This window comes from Carassius auratus, chromosome 46, assembly GCF_003368295.1.
Source record: "Carassius auratus strain Wakin chromosome 46, ASM336829v1, whole genome shotgun sequence".
NCBI classification, from domain to species: domain Eukaryota; kingdom Metazoa; phylum Chordata; class Actinopteri; order Cypriniformes; family Cyprinidae; genus Carassius; species Carassius auratus.
The window spans coordinates 731,008-746,460 of NC_039288.1; the positions used below are offsets into that span (position 1 = coordinate 731,008).

General features: G+C 37.7%; 1 protein-coding gene across 2 annotated transcripts in view; it reads left to right on the plus strand.

Moving 5' to 3' along the window:
• LOC113063818 (gamma-aminobutyric acid receptor subunit beta-2-like) overlaps window positions 1–15,453 on the plus strand; it is a 70,055-nt gene that overhangs the window by 14,897 nt on the left and 39,705 nt on the right. For both annotated transcript variants that reach the window (XM_026234161.1, XM_026234163.1), the window contains exon 4: window positions 12,336–12,556. In XM_026234161.1, coding sequence (XP_026089946.1) covers window positions 12,336–12,556 — 221 coding nt within the window. The remainder of the gene's footprint in view (window positions 1–12,335; window positions 12,557–15,453) is intronic.

A 15,453-nucleotide genomic window follows, 5' to 3' on the forward strand; every position in this document is an offset into this window, starting at 1 on the left:
TGTATCTTAATGGGATATGGAGGCACGATTAAACATTTGTTTTGATCCAATTGCCACCTGACTAATGGTGAACTGTCCTTAATCCTAATACAGAGTGTGTTAATTTTAACACCCAGATATGATGGCTTTTAGGAAACTGTGATGATTTCACATCCCCATAAATCTGTATGGCTCAATTATCTCATGTGGTATAAAGCTGCTTCACACAGTTACTGTGATAAAAAAAGGAGACCTGTCACCATGCAGTTTTTTGGTGCGCCAATATATGTTGGGAATTGTACCCCTGTTTATTTTTAGCAGATTAATAGTTGTAGTGTGCAAGGGTGAAATAAACCCTCCGCTGATCCGTTCACATGCTCTTGATGGCACAAACCTTAATCTAAAAAAAGAGAGATTGTTTTTCAGATCCTAATTGTGTCTTTGACTGGTGTAAGATACAAAGGTGAAAATTACAGTGTCATAGAGAGTGAGAACGTGGTGTTTTCATCATTCTGGTTGTCTTAACTCATTAAATCCTTATCGAATAGTGACACTGGTGTTGACACACTGCCTAGGCACCCATCTGCTGTAGTGTTTTTATTCTTTGGAGAATTTCATAACCAGTAAAACGACTGTGTTATATTTCAAAGCATGACATTACTGTGTGTGTGTGTGTGTGTGTGTGTGTGTGTGTGTATTTATTTATTTATATATTTTAATATCCCAGATTTTTCACAGAGTACAAAATTAACAGCCACCACATGTTTGCAACATGTTTGTCTTGACAAGGAATCTCATTGCTTAGACACAGTTGCATGCGTTTGCATACATATTAGATTATATTTTGAAGAACGGACAGAAGAAAATCCACTGATAACTGTCTGATTTGTTGTATACAGTATGTTCAGATGTTCGGATGAGTGCTACTCTTCTCACACCATGCAAATGTGAAGAGTTTTTACTCTTTCTCTTCTCTTGTGAGCACCGCAGATATTCTCAAGAGATGCTTTGAGTTTAGTGTACTTTATGTCCAAGAAGCATCTATGTATATATATATATATATATATAAAAAATATAATATATATATATATATATATATATATATATATATATATATATATATATATATATATATATATATATATATATATATATATATGTATATATATTATATTTTTTTTTATACTATTGACATTCTTTTTATTTTTAACAAACAGTTCTTTAGTAAATTGTATAGGTGTCGTTTGCATATGCAACGCAGTCACATAAGAATTAGTATGTATTTTATGTAAAATGTTTTCAACCAAACCTAATTTTATTTACGCTTGTACAGACACTAAAACATACAATACTAACATATTTGCAGCATCTAAATGTGCAATGCTGACGTACTGACAACACCTAAAATGTAAATTATTTATGCATTTACACCTTAACAGATGTACTAATTAATACTTATGAATGTTGAAATCGTTCTTTTATATTGTATTCAGTTGACGTCAATGGCATTATGTTTTCAACTGCATTATTAAATGAAGTTTACTCATTTACTTAATATGAAATGATAACATTTTGTTGTTCTGTGTGATTTCTGTTGCCAACCTGTTTAGAATATTACACTGTTAAAAAAAACTACACTTTAAACCCTTAAAATAAATAACATTTCTGCAATTATTTAACCATTACTTATCATTCAATACTGTGACTGACAGTAGAACCATAAAAAGGCGCAAAATAATTACAAAAGGATTCAATTTTATTTTTGTGCTGTAATCCACATGACTGCGAGGAACAGAACCAAACAAAAGCCCTTATTCAGTGATCTTAATCTCCACCCTGAGCAGTGACCATAAGTGGTAATACCTGTGCTGACATGCTCGTCACAAATATAAAAATTGCAGTTTATAGAAACTTTACGACAGGTTTTACGGCAGTAAAATCAAACACTCATTGGGTCTCACATGCATTGTCACAGATTACTATCTGAATTGCACATGGATACAGTATCATTCAGTGCAGTCTGTGCCATAGTAACACATTCTATATAATGCCATCACTATACCATGGTACTATGGCAATAGGCTCAAACCATTGCTACTCGTTACTTGAGTAACTCTGACTTGAGTAAATGTTTTTGGTTACTGGGGGTATCACTCACTCGGTCACTCACTCAAACAATCACTCACTACTCACTCACTCACCCATTTACATAATCACTCACATCTCACTCAGTCACTCAATCACTTACTCACTCACTCACTCACTCACTCAATCACTTACTCACTCACTCATTCACTCACTCAATCACTCACTCAATCACTTACTCACTCACTCACTCACTCACTTACTCACTTACTTACTCACTCACTCGGTCACTCAGTCAAACACTCACTCACTACTCACTCACTCACTCAATCAATCACTCACATCTCACTCAACCACTCACTCACTCACTCACTCGCTATGCACTCACTCACTTACTCACTCACTAATTCACTCACTCACTCACTCACTCACTCACTCACTCACCCACTCACTTGGTCACTCACTCACTCACTCACTCACTCACTCACTCACCCACTCACTTGGTCACTCACTCACTCACTCACTCACTCACTCACTCACTCACTCACTCACTCAAACACTCACTCACTACCCACTCACTCAATCAATCAATCACTCACATCTCACTCAACTCACTCACTCACTCACCCACTCACTTGGTCACTCACTCACTCACCCACTCACTTAGTCACTCACTCATTCACTCACTCACTCAAACACTCACTCACTACTCACATCTCATTCAACTCACTCACGCACTCACTAATTCACTCAATCAGTCATTCATGCAGTCACTCACTCACTCGGTCACTCAATCAGTCACTCACATCTCACTCAACTCACTCACTCACCCACTCACTTTGTCACTCACTCACTTACTCAAACACATTTACTCACTACTCACTCACTCACTCACTCAGTCACACACTTGCTACTCACTCACTCACTTACTCACTAATTCACTCAATCAGTCACTCATGCAGTCACTCACTCACTCGGTCACTCACTCACTCACTCAAACACATTTACTCACTACTCACTCACATCTCACTCACTCACTCACTAACCCACTCATTCACTAATTCACTAACCCACTTACTCACTCACTCACTCATTCACTCACTCAAACACATTTACTCACTACTCACTTACTCACTCACCCACTCACTCAATGATTCACATCTCACTCAACTCACTCACTCACTCATTGCCTGCCTTAATTACAATGAATGCACTAAACCACAGCGTTCCTCAAACAACTGTTATTATTACACGGCTCTGTGGAATAATTGATTCTGATTGGTCCGTCATTATGAGATACCCATCGATAACCGCTGCCATTTTTCTACAATTGTTTTGTGCACTATAATAGATAATACGATAAATAATAAACTGGTAAGATTTTTTTTTTTTACATTTTGTCTTAAATCTTTTATTGCCTTAATTATTTATGTAGTGAAATGTTGTGTAATAAGTGGTTTGACTGCACCGTTTCCCTTAAATGTCTGTTTAGTTTGAACTTCACGGAAGCTTTGCGTCAATATTTCATGTCTAATTATTTGTGGCAAGTAGCCGTGTAATAAGCAGTCAGGTTTTGTTCACCCTGTCGGGGCTTATTCTGAGAGAACAATCAGCTGGATGTTCAGTATCCCTTACTTATCAACCCATGCATGTTTATAGTGCACATTAATGTCTCTGTTATGTATGGTAACCTAGGATGACCATATGAGCCATTTTCCCAGGATGCGTCCTTGACAGGATTTTTATATTGCCTACAAAAGTTTGTGCTGTGCAGATCGATCATTGTATGACATTCATAAGAACTATAGAGAGCAGAGCAGACGGCTCCTTATGCATTCAAATCACTCTCTTGATACTTTGGTGTCATACAAAGATCGGTGCGCAGCGACGCTTCAAGTTGAATGAACAAACAAACACCTAACATGTACGTGTTTGCATTGCTTTTATCGTTCTCTGTAGATCTCACCTTCTCACATGCCACAATTGGTTGATTATGTAACATACCTGCTTGTTATTGGTCAAACTACTTTGGATGTTTTAGGCAATATAGAAATCCTGGCAAGAACGCATCCTGTGAAAATGGGTCATATGGTCACCCTAGGTAACCCTCGTTCCTTGAAGGAAGGAATGGAGACATAACTTCGGATGACCGATGAATTGGGATATCGCTTCAATAGACCAATCTGCTTTGAGTGTAAACTAAATGAGTCAGTGCACATTGACATATAATTATTGCATCAAGCTGCAGCTGATCACAGTGTTAACATAAAAAGGCAGCAGGTGCAATGCATACCAGGCTTTCGCTTAGGAGCCAAGCCGCAGACCCAGCGGCCCAGCAGTGATACAGCAGCCGTGGCAATGGGATGTGACGTCTCCATTCACTCCTTCAGGGAACGAGGGTTTCCACACGTAACCCTTTCAGTTGGTCACTCTTGATGTCACGTTGGATGACTGAAGAATTGGGATTCCTACCAAAGGGCCATGGATGCTGCCCCTTCCTAAGCCATGTGCAGGCCACCTGCACCCCTTTTTGGTCTAGGCTGTGGCTCGCAACAATAAATTCCATTCATCATTGTCGAAGCACTACCCACTCAGTGAGATTGGATAAAACTGGGAAAACATGCCTGTTCCACTTCCACTTGTTGCACTTGATCGGCACTAGAACGTATGGATCTTTCAGGTCAATCACTGCAAACCAATCTCAGGGACGGATGCACCTGAAGAGGCATCATGTTTCTGCATCAAAATCTTGAATGATAACCAATGAAGGCCCTGGTTCAAAACTTGCAGGTCCAAGATTGGCCGTAACACACCACCTTTCTTGAGTACAATGAAGTAAGGGCTGTAAAACCCTGACCTCAATTGGCTGGAGGGGCCAGCTCCATTGCATTCTTTGTCAATAGGACTGCGATCTCAGTTCGCAAGACAGGAGCATCACCCTCCTTCACTTTTGTGAAGCGGATGCCGCTGAACTTGGGGGAACGCCAGGTGAACTGAATCGCATAGCAGAGGCTGATGTCCACAGAAGCCAGTGAGACAGGCTGGGTAGCACTAGCCAGTCACCCAGATACCGTGCAAGGAGGACCAGCGGAACCACCGCCATACCTGCAGTAGGGAAGCGAGGTGGAACACAGGGACCCAACTCAACTCGGGCTGCTTGTGACCGGACGAGAGAGGGGTCTAAGTGTGCAATACGCTTACTCTGATCAACAGTTTGTCAGAGGGTGCATGAGTAGGGCCATCGTTTGATAATCTCAAACCACCCGCTACTACTGGCTGTTAAAGTAGGAGGACTTTCCATTTTAACATATGGTGTGGTTGATAGAGAGAACTTGCATGTTAATAAAATATTTAGTGAGAGCTGGATGATTTGTTGCACTCATACACAAAACCTTTGATGCATCTAATACAGAACTAAATGCATTAAATACTGTATGCCAGCGTTTCTTGCCAGTCTGCTGCTTTATGCACTTTAGCAAACGAGAAAAACAAGGCACTGTTGTTTTGAAGCTCTTGGTAATAATAGCCTCAAGCTTTTTGTTTGTGGGTGTTTTTAGCTAAGGGTCATTTTAAACCCTATGTTTTGACGATGTTTGGGAATCCCTGCTTTACATGTAAATAAGAAATAAAGTGAATTTATGCATTTTAATGTGTTTGAAAGACAAAAAAGCCTTCAAAAGACAAAGACTTGTGCGAATAATATGTCAATGATAAAAAAGGTAACTGTAGTCTGATTTTGAGTATTTTAATATGTAATTTAATCAAATTTTAATTATTTATCATTATTATTATTATTGGAATCTGATTATGTAATCAAGATTACAGTTTGTCAGTTACTACCCAACAGGGTACATGGACAGTCAAACTAAAACAAATTACATTTTAACAATATAATTATAAGAAAAAATGGTTACATGTTATGTTAAGGTCCAATTCAAGCTAGTTGCTTATTATGATGACATGTTATTAGATCTGCCAGTGCACAAGTGGTCACTCCTATAGAGATGGGATATTGCCTCCTCAGGGGTGTCCTTGTCCAAGGGTGTTTTGTGTGTGTGTGTGTGTGTGTGTACAAGCATTCACACACATACGCCAACCTCAAACATGCTCCATTGCCACTGAGGCAATGAGCCCAGAACAAATGTCCTTTCATCAAGAACAACACAAACAGACATATCATATCCATTATTTTCCTCAATTCTGTTATCCTTTTTTTTCTTCTTCCTCAAAATATATCAATATCGATCCATGGACGTGAAGAGGGTTGTGTTATATCTCATTTTCATCAATAGATGAGGCTGAGGGAGAGGTGGGCAGCATACTAATGGCTCGTCCCAGGCAACAGCAGGACCTAGAAATCGCCCACAGCGACATGTAGAACACCCGCTGCTCGAAGCGCATGGTCACGAATACATCAGCGCACATATTCCCTCATACCTGACACCCACCACATATAATAATAGACTGCACACAGTGTGCATGCAGAAAGACATTAGTGGATGCTCCACACAGCCACAGAATGTAGGAGAAAGACACAAGACGTCGTTTACTTTCATTTAACTTTAATCATTTATAGGGTGAGCTGTAAATCACAACACAATACTTTGATATTCAATATTCTACTCTTTCTTTCAAAGCTTTGGTGTCTTTGTCAGATCTAGTACAGTCTGAGACATTGTTGAAGTGTTTTATTAACCCTCATGTTACACGTCAGTTTGACCCTGAGAGAATTTAGTTTTCCCCCAAAATTCTAGTTAATGTTATTTTAATAAAACCTGAATAAAATGGACTTCATTCACACAGGTTATAACGCTACTACTTTATATTATTATCAAATATTACATTCAAACCTTTATAAACTTGTTTTCTTTCAACTAACACAGGCTTTGTTTTCCTTTTTGGAACAAACTGATTTAATGCAAAACCTGTGCTAATTGCAAGAAAAGGTGATCATAAGATTTTTTTTTTTTTATTTTTTTTTATTTTTTTTTTATAACATAGCATGGTTAGAGATGTATAAGCAAACAAGTTAGGTTAAGGATTTTCTGCAGACCACAGAGGAATAAATACGTTAATATAGATTATGTGATATTTTTGGATAATTCCTTTAGAAGTCTCACAGACAAGATGTTTAACCTTAGAATGCATGACCCCAACAAACCTGCATTTAATCATAAAGGGGGTTGAAGTAACTCATTGTTTCTCATTGTTTCATGTGACCACCAGCAGGACATGTCAACAACACAAACATCTTCACACATGTACGTGTTGGGAAAGCTGTATTGCTAATTTAACAACTCAGTCTTTGCACATCCTGTGCACCACAAACAACTAAAAGGACTTTATTGATATTAATTGTCAAATAAATAAATAAATACGGAGAGATTGCATGTGCCTGAAACATGCATATAGACAGCTGATCAGCCTTACAATGTGTTTTGTGTGCCCCCCCATTTTAGAGACGTAGCAGTTGTGAGATGCACAGGGGAAACATATGGCATTTCATTATAGAGCCAAAACATAGTGTGTACAATCTGCTTGAAGACTGTGTAAATCCTGTGGCGGCCCGCTACATCTTCATCTCTGAGAACAGAGGGAGCTGCACAGAGAGCTAGTTTATGTGCCTTCCCACTCTGATTGTGTGACGTTTCACTCGCCTGTCCTGCTGTGACTTCAGAAATATCTAGGGTAGATCTCAGCTGGTGTGGGAACAGCTGGTCTTCTTCCATGAGATGAATCTAAAGGGATAGACACTATAATAGTAATACAATTAATCAAATGAATGCTGCCAGTTATTATTATTATTAGTAGTAGTAGAAGTAGTATTAATCATAATAACTTCATGATATTTTAATAAGTGCAGTTAATCAATAATAATAATAATATTTGCTGAGAAATCCTTCCAGAATATCATATTTTATGTCAAATGAAGCATTAAAAAGGTAAAAGGTGGTTCAAAAGTCAAAATATATTTTTCTTTATTTCTTTCTTTTCAAAATAAATGATTAGTCATCCTTGTTAATTCTCCTGCTATCTACAATCCATCTATTATAAAATGCAAAATACTGTAGGTCTATCATCTGTTACAGAGCTGTGACGGTCCTGCATAACAGGAATGAATAATATAAAATAATAATGCAACTTATTATTCACATACTTGTCTGTTAAAAGGAATTACATTGGAATAGTTATTGTTTATTTTGTTTTATTCAGCTGTGAAGAAAGCAGATTTTAGACGGAATAAGTATTTCACTTAGCAAAAATATTCTGCTGCTGCTGAAGCTTAATAAATGGAAGCCTTTTTATTTATTTTTTCCCAGCAGAGAATATTAGAGTCTCCACACTTTTCCCTGTAGTCATTAAGGAGCTGTCATTTCTTCTCCTGGCCAATGCACACAAATCCTCAACAACGAAAAACCTCCCTCAGAGAAAATACACAGTAAGACAGAAGCGCGAATAGCAGTCATTTACATCTCAGGCGCTCTAAGCTTCCAGTGCCTTTCAGATTCTGGCCTCTTGATTTCACCAAGCCCTGCCATGAAACAGAGAAGCAACTTCAAATGTAGATGTGTCAAGAGGATAATAAAGTAGTCAGGTCATTCCAGGCTTGCCTTCACGTCTCCCGCAGAATCCAGCCTGCACTGCTTCCTTCACCCAACAAGGTTATATATATATGTAGAGAAAACTATTTATTGCCAACACATGGCAGGAGGAAGTCAACCATGGCAAGCTGTCCTTGGAACAGGAAAGAACAGGACCAGTAATTTAGGTCACAAAGGGGTTATAAAGCCATCAGCCATGACTGGTCCTCTTTAAATTCCTCTCTTTTGGCGTCCCTTAGACTCTTGGGTTGCCCATGGTTCAGTGTCCACAAAAAAATCACATAAAATTGTCCCACGCTAACATTAAGAAGAAAAATACTGTTGATAGCTTAATGTTTATGTTTTTTGGCACCTCACTGGAAATTGTTGGTGCCGGTTGAGATACTGCTGTTTAATTTCTAAAAAAGACCAATTTAGACTATTGTGAACTTCTATGTTTGTCTATTTTCTAGGTTGGATGGCTCAAAATGAAAGGAAATATTCTCAAAGGAACTCTAAGATTTTGTGAACTGGATATTGTTTACATCTGTGTTAAATCGTAAAGCATTTCCATTAGATAAATGTGAGAGCTACTGTAAATGAAATGGAAGTTGACACTGAAATGTTAAGTCAAACTACTGAAATATCAATCTTGGTAATAAACTCTACAACTATATATTACTTACAAAGTGTAGTCTGTTACTGATTACAGATGACATTATGAAAACTGTAGTTAGTAAAATAATCTAGGTTACTTATTTTACGTTATGTATTCTGACTACTTTTTTATTACTTTTTATGTGACTTGTTTAAAACATCGTTAAACATGCAATTTTGATATAAAAAAAAGCAAAGCGAAAGAAAACCCATTCCATTTTTTTATTATCAACATCATAAACTGCATTAAACATTACATTACATCAGGGCTTTCCAAACTGGAGTTAATTTAAGAACGGCAGTGGGTTTGTGAGTTGATAAAAAGCTAATAATTAAATCATTAAAGTTGAAATATTTCATTTGTTTACCAGCATGTTAACGTGACAATTAGGCGATATCAAACTGTAAACATGTGAAAGTCTTGTTAAATTATTGAAATAATAACTTCCTTAGAGATATTTCAAGTACATATTAAATGTCAAAGGGGTTGGTCACACTTTATTTTAGGGTCCAATTCTCACTATTAACTAACCATTAACTATGACTTTTGCCTCAATTAACTCCTTGTATGCTGCTTATTAATAGTTTATAAGGTAGTTGTTAAGTTTAGGGTATTGGGTAGGATTATGGATGTCATGCATTATATGTACTTTATAAGCACTAATAAACAGCCAATATGTTAATAATAGACATGCTAATAAGCAACTAGTTATCAGTGATAATTGGACCCTATACTAAAGTGTTACAAAGGGGTTTGTCTAACAAAAATGTTTGGGAAACCCTACATTAAATGAACAAACATGAAGACAACAATTGCATTTCCTGCCCAGAGTCTTCCAGGTTTAAAAATATTGTGTCCAGACTTCCAGAATCAACAGTTACATTTACATTTATTCATTTAGCAGCGATTTTATCCAAAGCGACTTACAGATGAAGACAGTGGAAGCAATCAAAAACAACAAAAAGAGCAAGTTACCATTTACCAGTATTGAGATTATGTGTAATCAGTTTCTATTTCTATTTATTTAATTTTAGCTTCATGAACAATTCCTTTAACAAACTAAGACGTTTACTGTATATACAATCAGATTTCGGTGTGTGCACCCTCTCCAGTCAGAAGCATCAACCCTCCGCACCCACACACGCTTACTGTACACCCTGATGCTCATTAGCTCCATGCGTTTGACAGCCACCTCCGCTGAGAAAGTGTAGAATTGCAGTGGTGACAGCTATTTTTACATTGTTTGCTGCCTCACTGTAGTGTTTCTGATGAAACACAGGATGTCTATAACTTTCCCAAGCTCTGAGCCACACTCAAACTTCTATCCAGAGTAAATGGATTACAGGTATCCTGATACGAGACAGCTCCCTGCCTCCAGGATCCCAATACCTTCCCTGATAAAAGCATTACCAGGAGAAGCTTAGAACCTTAAGAAGTCTTGCTGATCATACAAAACAAGCTCGCTAAATCCCAGAGACTCGATATCTTTCAAAACTTTCCTGAACTTCCTTTAAGGACAGAAAGAGAAAGCCATGAAAGCCTGCCTGGTGTTGCATGGCATTTCATAATGATATTTACAGCAAGAGGGCAACACTGAGATTGGGTTTCTCAGCATGTAAGCAGAAACATTTCATCATCAGCTCCGAGGTGCACTGGACTGGCGTTTAACACCCGGTGCCACAGACAGATTCCCACCGTCTCTTTTAATGATAAAGGGTTAAACTACTTTTTAAGACTATACTGGAGTTTGTTGCTCCCTATTCTGAAGTGTTACCTTTTAGTTTATCTCGTGCTTATTTTATCTGACTGTAAAAGCTAAAGTGTGGCAAAAACTTTCGAGTAGTTGTTAACTTTTTAAATAATATTTATCCTGGAACCATGAAGATTCCCTAATTATCTTCCTCAGCATATATTCCCTTTCTTTTCTTTATCAAAGACATTTGCCTAGATTGAACACCCCGGGAAGTGCTGAATAAATCATTCCAATCCTAAAATTTCTATCATGGCTCCTGATGAGTGACGGGGTATGGTTTGGAAAGTGCATGCTTTGCGTGTGGGTGCGAAGGAAGAGGAAAGGGAGGACCGCTTATTTCATAAGGATGAACAGGGATGTTTTTAGAGAGATGCTGAAGCTTGGCTGATAGGACAGGGTGTTCTAGATATTGTGTGTTAAATTGCATTAAATATTCATTTGTGGAGAGTTATGATTTCAGTGCACTCCGGTTCTTTGCGTCCACGTTAATACTATTTTTACTGTTTTAAACTTTCAAAATAAAAATGCTTAAAATGAAAATGGGAAAAGATTGAGCTTGAAGGGGGTTGGTTATAAAAAGAGCAAGGTCGCTTGTTTTGCTAAATAAATGCAAATGTAATATTAAATGATGCATGGGTTTTCTAATAATGTTACATTTCACCTCATCCACTGTCACTAATTATTTTCATATTTCACAAGTTGTAGATTTCAGAATGACTTTAATCTGCAGTTGACATAATGTGGGGACATTATAAGTTTGAGTTACACACATTAAAAGCAAAATGTGCTGAAACTCTCCCGAGTCTCCCGTATACTGCCACCTGCCTGGATCTTTCTCATGTGCGTTTGTTGCACACCGATGCATGCTTTGTGCTTTAAAATGCTTATGCAAAAATTATCATTGCTGTTTTGAAGGTTAATGAGATATTCGACGGTCCAAAATTAGCAGCATGCAGGTTTTTAATGACATGAGGGCATTTAGGCTGAATGCTGTCTTTAAAGAGTGACTGAAAAGGTTCATTTACATACTGTTTTGTTGAGTGTGCTTTCCTTTCTCATTACACCCGTATTCGTCTCCTGGGTTTTCCTTATAGATCTAATCCCCTTAACGGTTATTTTCAACCTGATGTGCACTATTGTGCTTTTATAATTTAAAGCCAGTCATGTAATATTAATCCCCAAAAGATTTAAAAATATACTCTCCTTTCTACAATGTTGTGATATTTCTCTTAGTCCTGGTAACCCATTTATCTTTCTTCTGTGTGTGGTTTATTTTCAGGACTACACACTGACTATGTATTTCCAGCAAGCCTGGCGAGACAAACGTCTGTCCTATTCTGAGATCCCTCTCAACCTGACGCTGGATAACCGTGTAGCCGATCAGCTCTGGGTGCCGGACACGTACTTCCTAAACGACAAGAAGTCATTTGTACATGGTGTAACAGTGAAGAACAGAATGATCCGTCTCCATCCAGATGGCACTGTGCTTTATGGGCTCAGGTAACAATTCGTGACAATTAAAAAGCAGCTAGTGTATTTAACACCTAATAATGATTTTTTTTTCTTTCTTTTTTTTAATCTTTCATTTAGTGTTTTGCCAAAGCATACAAAAAATACACAGAACAGATGCTCTTGATTTTCAAGTAAATTAAAACACTGTAATATTTTATTGTGTATTATTTATTTATTTTTAACATGTCATGTTCTTTAGATGTGGACAACACCGAACTGATTGAAATAGACAAGACTTACAGTATATATGTGATACAATTACAACATTATGTGTATAATTAAAGTGACAAATTGATTAAATTGAGGATTGCATCTGATGCGGCTACTATAGAGACCGTTCAGAACAGTCCAAGATGAGACGTTACTTATTGATTAACATTTTTATTTTTACTTAAGTCAGATAGCCTGTGCTACTTAAAAGTTGGCATAAATGTCAATGTGAACCGAGCAACATGATGTGTCATTTAGCTTGACTTTCAGACGGGCGTACACGGATGGTCGGAAGATCGTATATCCACGCACACGAGTGAGTTTATCTGAAAATCGTACGGACAAGATGATATACGACATGATTTTACAACCTACGAATTCCAGAAGCAATCGCACAGAAGTTGCACGCACAGAAGGATCACTGTATGACATTAAAGTACCGCGAGAGCGATACAGAGCACACATATCCAATGCATTCGAATCGCTCTCGCGGTACTTTGAAGTCATACGAGTGATCATTCTGTGCAGCGCTGCTTCAAGTCGAACGCGCCTAATATAACTGCTCTCCCGCTCTCATAACTGCATATAAAATATTGATACGAGTCGTGACTGTTTCCTACACGTACAGATTATTTTTCAGCAATAGGAGACCGGGACGTTTGGTCACCCTGCGTAGGTGTGTGTTCTTGTATATGGTTTATAAATATCTGAAATAGGTATTACAATGTAAACATGGTTTGTGAGGACAATTCCTGTGTCCTCGTTAACCAAATGGCTTTAAAAATACTGTACGGTGTTTAATAGAAATTTTAATCATGCATTTTCCGTGATGGATAGAGGTAGACCGTGTATGGGGATATAGAGTATAGAATACCATTACGTCTATAGAGAGTCCCTGTAAACTACATACGGTATGCATGTGAGAGAGAGAGAGAGAGAGAGAGAGAGAGAGAGAGAGAGAAAATGGTAAACTAAAAAGCATGGTACACGTTGCTAGAAACATCATACAGCGCTCGCTGTTCCTGTCAGACTTCATCGAGTGTATCCTCCTGTTCAATAGTCCACATTCGCCGTGTCGCTGTCGTCTTCATCTTTCTTCTTCTGGGGTTTTCCTAGTTCGTGATTGGTCAACTTCAGATAAATCAACAAATCGGCTCGTTCAACCGCACACATGGCACGAATTCAAACCGACAGCTCACAAACTTTTTAGACATGTTTAAAAATGATCGGGAGGTCGGGAAGTGCTTGTAAGCCACTCTACGAGCATACGCGATTTCCACACGATTTAAAAAAATCGCATGCGAACTCCTACGACAGCCTTAAGATATCGTGGTTAAAATAAGTTATGGAAGGGGTTGTGAAAAATAGAGTCCCGCCATCGCAAAATTCCCTATCCTAATTTGTTTAGATTCCCTTACGGTTATCAAGGTTTTATAGCATAATTAAAAAAAACTTAAATCACCAGATGAAACTGTTCGGAACCAAATAAAGCTTTAGAATCTCTAGAAAAAAGAAAAAAAAAAATATATATATATATATATATATATATATATATAATTTATTATAGTTTGATGTTGTTGTTTATTCTCTACTCTTAAGGTTATACATGTTGTTTCTTTAGGAATACACACTGACATTTTAAGAAAAAAAAAAAAAAACTCATTAAAATCTCTTAAAATCATTAACATCCCTGTTGGTTTAATGGCCAGCTGTCTTAAATACTTGTGTCCATACAGTATCAGATTGATGGGAAAGACAGAATCCTTTGAAGGTATGAAGGAAATACAGTTGACCCAGCTGACTCACAGATTTACTCTTGGCATTGAAATGCTTCTGTTAATGAGAAACTAATTAGGATTTATTGAAGTACTGCCTTCCTCCAAACTATTAACTACTCCAGTAAATATGGAGCTTAATAAAGCTGCCGGGGGAAAGAAGTTAATTTCATATCTCCTCTCTCTCTCTCTCAGCTTGACTTCAGGATCTTTTAGCACATGGTTTGTTGGCTGTGCACTGGCAGTTGGCATTACATAACCTCTCATCTCCTTTCTCTGGAGCAAAGAGCAATTAGCCAATTGTTTTAGAGCATGATTCATGGGTTATTAAAATCTGGGATATTATTGCCGGGGCCATTTAGCTCTTCGTTTATTAGAGAGCTAGTGTCCAATGCAATCTCATCTGTCACTAAACTGTGCAGTCCGACCGAAGGACTTCAGCTCGGCTTCAGCTGTTTTGTTATTCTCAGATTTACATATTTGAAGAAAATCCTGCCAGGTTTTGAGTCACCGCAGTGCGTCAGCGTTCATTCGCTCTAAGACGTGTCACATTTTCCTTCATACTGCTAAACCTGATGTAATTTACTGTCATTAACACAGAATATAAGAGTGTAATGCCTTTGAAACACAACAGGGATTGTTCAAATAAAATAGCATTTGAGCAGCGGAGAACACTCTTTCATGAGATGAGTTCAATTCCTGAGTGTAAAGAAGTTTTGTTATGAGTGACAGGAGGATATAACTTCCATCAGGAATTTCCTGTTGGGAATTTTATAGTGGGATGTCTCTTTTCATACACCTGCACATAAGCTGTTAGAAATGCTTTGGCAGATGACAGATGAATCCGGTATACACAAGACAACAGTTTGTCTGTCTCTGGTATTTTAAAATGATTAAAGT